Source organism: Manduca sexta, chromosome 8, assembly GCF_014839805.1.
Source record: "Manduca sexta isolate Smith_Timp_Sample1 chromosome 8, JHU_Msex_v1.0, whole genome shotgun sequence".
Lineage (NCBI taxonomy): Eukaryota > Metazoa > Arthropoda > Insecta > Lepidoptera > Sphingidae > Manduca > Manduca sexta.
This window is the reverse complement of record NC_051122.1, coordinates 10299233-10311076: the sequence shown is the minus strand read 5'-3', so window position 1 is coordinate 10311076 and position 11844 is coordinate 10299233. Positions and strand designations below refer to the sequence as shown.

At 35.9% G+C, this 11844-nt stretch overlaps 1 protein-coding gene across 2 annotated transcripts; it reads right to left on the bottom strand.

Moving 5' to 3' along the window:
• Positions 1-952: 952 nt before the first annotated feature.
• LOC115440880 (putative GPI-anchored protein pfl2) lies at positions 953-10729 on the bottom strand. Of its 2 annotated transcripts, XM_030165378.2 has the most exons (8): positions 10482-10729; positions 9481-10404; positions 9236-9334; positions 8889-8960; positions 7815-7924; positions 7224-7285; positions 3374-3461; positions 953-2532 (listed from the first exon to the last, which is right to left on the bottom strand). In XM_030165378.2, exons 1-8 carry the CDS (start codon positions 10566-10568, stop codon positions 1101-1103), a joined length of 2874 nt encoding a protein of 957 aa, XP_030021238.1. In that variant the 5' UTR covers positions 10569-10729; the 3' UTR covers positions 953-1100. The 2 variants fall into 2 exon arrangements, with proteins under 2 accessions (XP_030021238.1, XP_030021239.1); XM_030165379.2 differs by lacking the exon at positions 8889-8960.
• Between the last annotated feature and the right edge of the window lie 1115 nt (positions 10730-11844).

The following is an 11844-nucleotide window of genomic DNA, read 5'->3' as shown; positions in this document are numbered from 1 at the left end:
AGTGTGATTTCTAAGTAGACAAGTACGTGGTTTCATTTAGTAACGCAATATCAAAATGACCCTGTATACAAATTGGAATTTTTAAAAGAGTATTAATCTGTATTGCATTGAGTATCTGTAATTATTACAGGCGGTCGACTAGCAGTTAGGGACCTATGCAGACAACTATCCATTTTATTTCTCCTAGATTGCTAAGAGAGGGTTTAATCCAAATAAGGTACAGATTGCAAAAATTAAACCAAAATTTTTTTTTATACCAACAAGGCACAATTTTTTATATACTAAACATCTCAATCTATCGTGTTTATTAGTTATTGAAGGTTATTCCTCGCGTTTTTTTGTTACATTTTCAAAAACATATTTTAATGTAACTTCAAATACGAAAACAAAAAAAATTAATAGTGTGGTATAGATTTACCCCCTTATTCATAGACGTTACTTATCTAAGGACGGAGCATCGCGGTGATAACAAGTCTGTTTCTCAGCTTCGTTTATCTGTCCGCTTGCTGTTTGTTCAGCTTTGTTTATCTGACAGCCAACTAGGTTAAATTGTATCTCAATATTAGCCAATCACAACGGCCCTATGTCTACGCACTGCGAAGAGTGCCATGCCGTCAACACTGATAAACAGACTTGTTATCACAGCAATGCTCCGTCCTTGGATAAATAACTTCTATGAATAAGGAGGTAAGTTTTGTGCGACTTAATCTCACCAGTATTAATAATTAAGATTACGCTCCCCATGAAGCGAGTTTGGTGTTCCTCTTTACGTAATTAAGTAAGGTTAAATTATTACAACCCTAAACATAGTCACGTAAGGCGAGCAAACTTCCTTTATGTATATTATTATGATTTATATAATTGAATCGGCCACGCTGCACCTAAACAAACTTCACGAATGGCGGCAAATTGTTTTGTTTCAGTTTTTACACCAAACAAAAAAAAACAAATGTAATTTATTACTAGGTACTTATATTTATATCTAGAATATTTCTTTACATTTCATAAATGTATTTAACAATAAAGCAGTCTCTGTCATTCCTATCATCCTAAACTTATGACTGGTCATCTTCCACAAAAATAATACTGTCTAGGTACTCTCAACTGTCCTGCCAATAGTTAAAGTTGCCAGAGGGAGGGGGGACAGGCATAGGAGGTCCGTTGGGTGGGGGGCCAGTGCCAGAGCTGTATGGCGAGCCTTGAGGCGATCCGTAACGAGGCCGGAACCACGGTCTACTGGTGTATTGGTACTGATTACTTGCGTAAGCTGCTAAGTTCTGGCCAGTAGCATTCGGGTATGGATTTTGCGGACTTTGGTTCGGCGGGTATGCGACGTTAGGCATGTTTGTGAGATTCGGTGTCTGGTACGTCTGATTCGGCGCGGGCGTGGTCGACGGGGAGAAGTTAGCCTGCGAGGTGTTCTGCGAACTGGGAGTCGTTGCAGAGCCATAATTCGGATTTGGTGTTTGAGGATTTGAACCATTAGTAGGATAGTTCGGTGGAGGCTGCGTTGTTGTCGTCTGGCTCACGTTGTAAGCCTGAGTTTGACTGCCATTTGTGGATCCGTATGTAGGAGTCGCGGTTTGATTTGCTGAAGCAAATCCGGTTTGTGTTGTCGCTCCGTCCGTTGTAAAATTCTGCTGCGCGTTTTGAACCGTCGCACCAGCAATGGAATACCCGTTGCTGTCTTGAGACGAAGATGTTATATAGTTGGTTTGGTTACTGTTGCCGTTAGTGGCTTCACTTTCAACAATAGTGGTTTGTCCATTGCCATTGTTTGCTCCATTGCTACTCTGATTAGGAATACTATACTGTACATTAGTATTATTAACCGGCATTGTGACTGCAGCGGAATTCTGCATCATGTATTGCTGAGGCATGCTGCCATACTGGCTGGTGGGGGCTATGAACGAATTTTGAGGAACAATTTGATGCACTGGAGGTGTCTGTGACACCGGTATCTGTGTCTGAGCTGTCATTGGCGAAGAGGGAGGCGCTTGGACAATCGGTATTGTACCGGAAACTGATAAATTAGGATTTAACTGATGACCAGATAAAGCTGCATTCAATTGCTGTGCCGATAACGGCGTGTTCAAGTTTATCCCTGCTGGCATGTACTGCGAATTCGCTGGCATATTCATCGGCATTATAGGAACATTGTATTGAACTCCACCCGGTACTCCCAGCTGGTTCGGCTGCATGACGGTAACGTTCTGACCTGGTTGAAGAACTTGTTGCCCGATCAGTCCTGAGGGGAGACCTCCTTGGACCAAGTTGGGGTGATTTGCTGGGATCATGTACACTTGGCTGTTTGGTTGACCAATCACAGTCGGCATTTGGCTTATATTCAAAGGGTTTTGAAGCACAGTCATTCCTTGCGGTACGGTGAACATTTGCACGTTCTGCGTCGCGCTCTGTACTTTAGTTAGATCTTGTTTCTGACTGTCTTTGCTCGACTGTATCTGTATGGCGTTCTTGTCGATTTGTCGTATGTACATCCCAGTCGCTTCCTGTGATACTCCGGCCGATACGCTGTGGACCAACACACATCATTTATTAAATTTTCTATAGTGTTATATTATACGCATGTTTACTTATTCGTTTTCAAAGGTTTTACCTGCTAGAGATGCCTTATTGAAGGTTTAATGATTCGGAGTTTACACTCAAAAAAAAAAAAAAAACTTGATTCTCAGATTGTCGTCAAAGCCTCATTGCACCTATCAGTATACAAAGTGCAGAGGGGTTTAACTTGACCAAAACCTTTACTGGAACCCATAATATTTTAATATCGTAGCAAAAACTTAAATGTACTTAACTGCCAATCTTTTGTTCGTCACTATATTTCAACTACATTGCATTAAGGTAAGTATGCTGTATGAATTTCATGTTGTTCGATAACCAAAAAAGTACGTTATCAACCATTATCAATAATCCTAGTCTAAATATTGTACGGATTAGCCTTTATGGACGTCATTTTTTTGTGGACGTGTAGTCTCACAGGCTCCGGTCAATATTTGGATGGTCATTACTTACGTGATAGTCATCGGAAGTCGCAATCTCCTCCCTCATATGTAGTTTTACAACTAAAACAAAAACTACTGAGACGCTCAATCGCGGGGAGAGGGAGAGTGGGAGAATTAGTGAAACTAGGAAACCGAAAACATCCAGTAGCCTGTGAGACTCCACATCCATACCTAAACGTTAATAATGATATCGTCGGTTGAAAAGCTAATTGACTTAAACGATATTTTTTTGACACACTAAGTTTCAGTTTTTTCTGTTTTTGTTTTATGTTTTTTTAACCTAGTTAAAATTTTTCGAAAAAATCTCGCTTATGTCAATCAATTTTTCTACAGTCGTTATAAAAACATACTTGGTCTGCTGTCCTGACGAGACGTGTATAATCGTGCCGTGCGCCGGATTGATCTTCATCCCCATGCTGACCACCGTGTTGTCTCTACCTGTGAAACATTATAGCTCTAATATACAATACATTAGTTTACAACGCAGTAGCATTTACGCGAAGGCTGAACGCAACATACTAAATACGCTACATAAATGGATATTTCTGAGGTAAATATAGTAATTGCTGAACGCATTTAAGGATATCATTTTTACACCAATGCGACTACAATATACTATGTACAGTAGACTAAATATAATTAAAATATTTGGTTTTGCATAACGATGGGAAAATACCAACAGGTTTAACTCAATAGATTTAATAAGAATTGGAAATAACTGAAATGTTTACGCTTGTTTACGCAATCTTTGCTTTGCCAGTTCTACGCTTTGCAATTGCAACACAACAACGAAGGCCGGGCAATGATGGCTCACTACTCCTTACTCCGCCAAATCAATTTCGGAAATATCTGAAAAAATATTGCAAAGGGTCCGATGACTTATAGTATTTGAACGATTAGAGGCGAACGTCGATCTAGTAGAAGCATCAGTTATAAACTGCAATACCTATATTTCAGAGTCTACGCTTGGCATTGTTAACCTGCAATTATCTTTCAACCCATGCCTTTTGATATCTCGATACTGGAACCGGGGCTGGCGACTGGACCGGAACATAGGGCTGTGTAAAAACATATTTTGAAAATCAAGAAAAATCAAATAATAAAATACCTTTTTTTTTAATAAATCTTCAAATCTGCCAATTTCACTATATAGAAAAATTGAATAGTGAGGAGATATATCATTTATATTTTATTTATTGATTTCATGAATATATCAAATTACGACGAAAAATGAGAAATTTGGTTTCTTCAAGATGCTGCACTGCTGGTTGAAGAAATAGCCTGAGACAAAAAAATGATACGATCGACCCAAAAAGCAGTAGAATCAAGACTACCCTCGTAGCAAAGGCGAGACGCGTAGATATTACTGGAGTAAAATCTTGTAAGAGATCTCGAAGATTTCCGAAGAATGAACAATGAACATGCTTCTGTGGCGCGTCTCGACGCGCGACGCTCAACTGTCAAAAGAAACGTCATCGCTCCTTGGCGCGCCCCGCAGAAATGTCAAACGAAACGTCAATCGATTCTCGAATCAATTCGCGATACGCAAGATCTCTAAACTTTCTGTAATATGAGACAGTATATAACATAGAAATGGATCATCCAAAACTACATTACTAGTCTACTATACTGCTAAATAGTTTCTCTCTGCTGACGCCAGCAATTTACAAGTAAGAAAAATGTTTATTACGCTTTAAACCATGGGGACCTCGCAAAGGCCTCGGTAAAATTAAAATTTGCGCTTATGCATAATCTTTAAAAGGGGCCACTGATCTGTGTAAATACATGAAAAAAAAAACAAATATGACAGAATAACAGTAATAAAAAATAATTACGCCCTAATCTGTGTAAATACATGAAAAAAAAAACAAATATGATAGAATAACAGTAATAAAAAATAATTACGCCCTAATCTGTGTAAATACATGAAAAAAAAAACAAATATGATAGAATAACAGTAATAAAAAATAATTACGCCCTAATCTGTGTAAATACATGAAAAAAAACAAATATGATAGAATAACAGTAATAAAAAATAATTACGCCCTAATCTGTGTAAATACATGAAAAAAAGCAAATATGATAGAATAACAGTAATAAAAAATAATTACGCCCTAATCTGTGTAAATACATGAAAAAAAAAACAAATATGACAGAATAACAGTAATAAAAAATAATTACGCCCTAATCTGTGTAAATACATGAAAAAAAGCAAATATGATAGAATAACAGTAATAAAAAATAATTACGCCCTAATCTGTGTAAATACATGAAAAAAAAAACAAATATGACAGAATAACAGTAATAAAAAATAATTACGCCCTGATAGCATTATTTGTAATATTCGGAAGTGCACTAATGTAATGCCTATACGTAAAACTAAACCGTAATAAATTCGTAAAAAAAGGCATTAAATCATCGCTGATCCCTCTGGGTGTCATTAGGCTGCAACGACAACTTATCAACTGGCGAACCGCTGTCACATATAAAAGAGATACGAACCAGATATACATCTTGTTTACAAAATGCGTCCAGATGAGGTAGTGTAACCTACGCAACTATATGATTTTCTTCTACATAAAATACAAACTAAATAGATATTAATTATTTGCAATTATTATGTTAAATTTACGCTTGCGCATACGCAGAAAAAAGGCGTTAATTTAAAAATAACACCGCAAACAGAATTATGATTTATGAGCTGTAAAAATATTATGATGATATCAATTCGTACGCGCGACCTCGAATCAAATGCTTCGAAGTTAATATCAATCGAACGCCAATGCTCGCAAACGTGCGTAATTCTTTTTGTTTTTTGAATCAGTTGTTTTACACATAATGTTTACGACGATGTACTACGTTATTTTTAACCTTTTTACGCTGTAGCTCTCTCTAGATATGGACCATTAATTACAGTTAGTAATTAATGATATTGTATTATTGATAATTAAAAAAAACTAATGCGACAAAAACCTTTAGTTTACGCAAGTGCGCTGATTAATCGGTTAGCGGCACTGTCATACAATAAAAAAAAGAACCTATAATTTTGCCTCCGACTCCTGTAAAAAATAAAATTCGAAAATTGGAATAAACTGCAATGATATTACAAATGTGAATGCCCTGAAAAAAAAAATGTTACGCATATACGCAAAAAGCGATAAAATGCAAAAAAAATAAACTATATACATATTTTTTAAATATGCGTCCATTTTAATTATGGCATTATTTTTACTATTATTTAGGCCGAAACCACATTAAATTTGCGCAAAAAACAATAAGGGATGAAGTGTGAGCTTCTATAACATTTTAAATATCAAGGGAGTAGCTACGGCCGTATCAATGTTACGCAGCCCCCAAACTTTAGGGGCCCCGACGTATTTAATCAAAAATTGGTAAAAGGTAAAAGTAAAATTGCTGGTAGCAGGATTACTTAGTAAATCGATAGGAAAGTAAGGTATAGCTACCAGTTAACGACTTATACAGACGTCACGCCCCTGAAGGGCCCACAGGACCTCTATATAACAAGCTACGCCACTGTTAAACATAAAAAAAAAATCATAAAAGGTTTTCCGAAAAACTATTTATGAAAAATCATATAAATTGATGGGAACTGAAATCAGTCTATTAAGAGTGAAACTATTAATTACATGTAAAAAAGCGCACATAAAAAAAATATTAATAAAAGCTATTAGTAATTCTTAACATAGTATAACCGAGAGCAAATGAAACACAATTAATTATAATTATTAAATAATAAACAACATTCTGATTCCTATGTTTAGCAACAGTAGGTAATTTAAATACTACAGTTTTTTTATTATAAAAAAAATCCCTCGGCTCGTTTGTTCGTCTGAACGCGATAAACTCTAAACCTACTAATCTAATTTCCAAAAAAATTTGGTGTAGAAATTGTTTCGAAATCCTAGACAATGCATAGGATACTTTTCAACCCGGGGAAAATATATAGTGGAATTTTTATCCTAGAAAAGCTCTTCCGTGTGAGCGAAGCAAGAGTTAGTATGAGTGAAGTACCATCAAGTTCTAAACTAGAAATCCAAAATGTTCAGAAAAAATGAAGACCTAATAAAAAAATAAAAAATCACTACTAAAAATGTAATGTGCAAAGAAAAAAAATTAAATGTGTTTCAATTGATCTTGGCACATTAAAACATTGTTAAATGACATTTATCTTCAATGTACCTGCTGCTGCCGTCCACGTGCGCGCCTCCCTGCCCGAGCCCTTCTCTTGGCTCACATGCGACCTGCGTACAGATCGGACCGATCACACACCGACTCCACAGCAGCTAAATCCCTCAAAAATCTTCCTCACGTTAACACTTACACACAAACTCCGACAGAGTCTGAATGTAACACGGTGATATCTAAACGAATATTGTAAGATCATGCTTCTAGTTAGCACAAAAAATTTAATTTTTTTTTTTTATTATATATGCTATATACAGCCAATATAGCCGTTTAAAACCTTATTGAGGAATTAAAAACATGATCTTGATCAATATACAAAGTTGGTAGAATAGTACCCAATCTCCCTTGATTATAGTCACAATTAGTATACACTGAAATATTCCGAGTCTTCAGTTAACGCCAATTGCCCAATTAATTTTAAACTACATTTTTTAGAGTCATACTGCTGTGTATTTTTACCATGAGCTGGAGTGCCTTGAATCTTCCTACAATAGATTGTATCCCCAATAGAAGTGATTCTAAATGCGTAGGCCTGAAATAGAGATTTTAAGCAGTAAATCTAGTTCACCTAAAAAGAAACCTTACCCAGCAGGAGCTATGGGCCGTAGTTGCAGTTGACTGGGTGTGCCATCAGACAGTCGCTTCTGACCACGGGCTTCTTGAGTCCCAACATTTTTAGTAGGAGTCGAGGCATTCTGCAAATTTTACATGAGATAATTATAATTTCTCTCAAGTTAATGTGTGCACTACATTGAAAGCGTTGACTATAAAATAAGACTGGATGGGAGGGTTCGAACCCTTTCTAAGCAAGGTTACATATAAAGTTAATTGTCTATTTTTGACTTTATATAGTAATCAAGTACCATTTGCATAGAAAGGGTTTGCTTACATAAAACCATTAAGATAGATATTGTTATGTAAACTTTAAATTTTTTGTAAGTACATCAATACTCCACTACTGTGTATGTCATGCAATATACGGTATTATCGTTATAAATTGAACAAGGTTTACTTAGTAGCTGGGAGTTAGTCACGTACATTGTTTTTGGCGAATAGAAAAGTTATAATACAGGTAAAGGGGCGAGGAGATGCCAACTTTCAGCCAGCCAATCGTAAAAGGGCCTATAGTTAACATAGCAATATCTATCTTATCAATAATGAAGCAGGGTCAAGAAACAATAATAACCCAACATCCAAACATTAAACACATTTTTATAAGATAAAAAAATTTAATTTAAATATTAATAAGTTGGAAATGGTTAAAAAAAGTGAGCAATGGCCAAAACACCAAAATGCGTTTAGTTTCATAGTGCCCAAATAAAACCGCTACCATGAGGACTGTAAATATATAGTTTTTCTCAAGCATGACATTAACGAAGTTTAAAGAGTTTTGTAATGATGCGTCTACCCAATGTCTGTTTTGACATTTTTTGAACTGCTTATATATTTTTAATTTGTCTTGTTGGACCTTGGAAAAAAAAAAAAAAATATTTATAAAAAAGAAAAAATTGTGATACATAATTTTTTATCACTTTATGCCATAGTTAAACAGACTTGTAAACAAAAAACCAATGGTATGGAAACATTGTACATGGGAAGACAGTATAAACAGAGCAGAAGTGCTAGTATGACTATTGTGAATATAAACCTAATGCTCACAGATATAATTTGTGGCGATGACGCTTGGCCCGTCGATATTATATTTATCAATGAACCACTGCTTGATATTGGCTGTGGGACAAAAGGATTTGTTTTGTATATATTACAAGGACATTTGTCACTTTCATGTAATTTTGAGCCAATTGATTGATAAAGATTACAAATTCATATATTTCCTTCAAGTCTTGAAAAATTCAGTACCAATACAAATTATACTAATATTAATAATTGCAAGAGTACTTATGGCACTCTGAAAAAATAACACAAAAATTTGGTATACCTGTTAAAAGATGGATAAAAATCATAATTTAACTAATATAATAAGTTTGCAACTACAATTAGCTTACTTTTTGGTTTAGCTGCATGATGGTACCTGCCTGGAGGTGTTGTAATTGTGTAGCCGATAGTGGAAGTGAGGTTTGGGGAAGGCCACCAGCAGGAGCGATCTGTGAATTTGGAAATTAACTTAGTATAGCACAAGTGTTTGATAGTGTGCGTTACATATAATTCTTCCTTCATACATGTTTACTTAAGCAAATAATGTTGTTCCATTCAAGAGTTTATCCAACTACATTAAAATTTTAATACTCACAGATACAAATTGTTGATGTTGTAAATTGGTCAACCCCTGTTGATTTGCAGTTATATCCTGAAGTTGTTGATATGGAATCAACATTGTTTGTGAACCAGGCACTGTCCATTGAACAGTGTCAGCTCCTTGGATGTGGTACTTTATATCTTTGTCTTTGTCAGAACTATACAATATCTTCTGGGAGGAGTTGCTTTGCGCAGCACAAACTACAGGTGTGGCTGTAGCGGAACTTACAGTAGTGGTGTCAGAAGAGGTTAAACTAGCTTGAGGAAATGTTATACCATTTGGCAATATCATGGACATTGAAGATGGAACCCCACTTAGACGTAGCTGCGTCACATTGACTGGCTGCATGCTTGATATGTCTACAATTTGTGTTGCACCAAAATTTGGTTGCTGCAAACCAATGGGCTGAGCTAAAGGCAGTGATGTAAAATTGGTGTTTGACATCTGAACACCTGGTTGTACAATAGGTATTAGCTGACCATTTTCTTGGTTAAATACATATTGTTGTTGCGGTAAGAGCTGTAGTACAGTTGGTTGACGTACAGTCATCAAAGGAGCTGAGGCTGGAGACACGCTGACCACTGGCGGGATGACGGCTGGGGCGGTCGACGTTAGGGACTGGGGAGTCGACAACGCGGCTGTTGGAACTGGCGGCGGAATGGGCGGAGGCGCCGAGGTTGTGGTTAGTGTGGGAGGGGGTACATTCAACGCGGGTGGAGGCCCTCCAGCCTGTGCCGCGCTCCATTGCGCAAGTTCTGTTCGTATTGTCTCTATCAAGTTCTGGGCTAACGACCTCGCAGCCGCTAGCGCCTCGGACCTTGTGTGATGAAGCGCCAAATGCAATGGTTCTAATTTGTCTCCTTTTAAAACAGCCACTACGCCAGTTTCAGAACGTATGTATTCTAAATTTGTTCCATTCTGAAATATTTAAGCAATTATTAGTATATTTGATGTATAAAAATGAAATATTTCGTACGTAAATGTGAAACACTCACGGGACCCAGAATACGGCCTTTTATGTCGAATGCGGCCGGCGCATTGTCCAAACCTATATAAACCTTATCTATGAGTCCACCAGACATAGTTTATAGATTACTAGTTAGTTATTTCACTTCACAAATATATATTTTACAAAAAGCATCTTTTCTCTGCAATAATGGAACAAGCACTTTTTGACAACTACATTTTCGTTCTGAAACTAGAATAAAGTGAACCCTACAGATACAGATATTGATATAGAAACTAGTATATAATAATTGCATTTCGTACATACATAATATATAAAACATTTAAAAAATGTATAAAAACGTAGATTAATTTTCTAAAACACAGAAGATAATTTTTTTTTATTTCTTTTTGGCATCAGAATCACATTACTGAGTTTCAGAACGACTTTTTTATTTTTTTTTTATAAAATAGAGTCGGTAAATAATATGTAACATTCTCTACATATATATTAAAAAAATATATATATTTTATACATAATATATTCTACAAGACCAATGTTATTTAGTTGCACTATCTTTAAAATATACGCCAATGTTCATTACATTACGTACTTCCTACTACTTACTTTTGGCGGCAAGTTCAATCATGGGGACGTGTAAGTTTACAACTTCTGAGTAAATGTGACTCAATGCTATTCGTCATGGCCCCTTAATTCAAAGGGTTGCGAGCGCATAAAGCTTTGGCATAAAGCGCTTGCACTAATATCCGGTGTGTTTGTATAAGCCGACTCTTATAAGGCTAATTAACGTATATCATTAAAAAAAAAGATGTATTTAAGAGTCTCATTTGTGAACGGCTCAATCAGCTTGACTAATTTCTTTTTGTTGTATTCCTTATTACCAGGACAAGGTATGTATTAAAGAAAACAAACTGGTGAAGACGGAAAAAAAAATCAATTTGGGTGATATTTTTTGTATGATAATATATTTTCGTACAGGGTAATCTGTGAAATCACTCAGCCAATTTAAATGATTTTTTTTGTGAAGTTTGATTCTTGGGATAATTTTGGTTCTCATAAGTAGCTTTATTATCAAGACCTAAATGATTGAGTAAATAGTGGTAATATGCATAAAATGCGGACTATGGCAAGATAACTTCCGAAGGCTTGTCTGAAGGGCCCATTCATTGTCAAATTAAATTAACTTGATACTTGTGAAACAGACCATTAGTGCTATAATTGAAATGACTCATATTTTCCCACTTAGACTATAGGACAATAAAGTAAGTGGCTATAACAGTCTGAGGACCTATTTCAATCCAAAGCAATTTGTTGTGATTGGTTGTTGATCATTATTGCAATTCTGTCAATATCACAATGTTCAAGAAAATGTTATCCATCATATCATCATA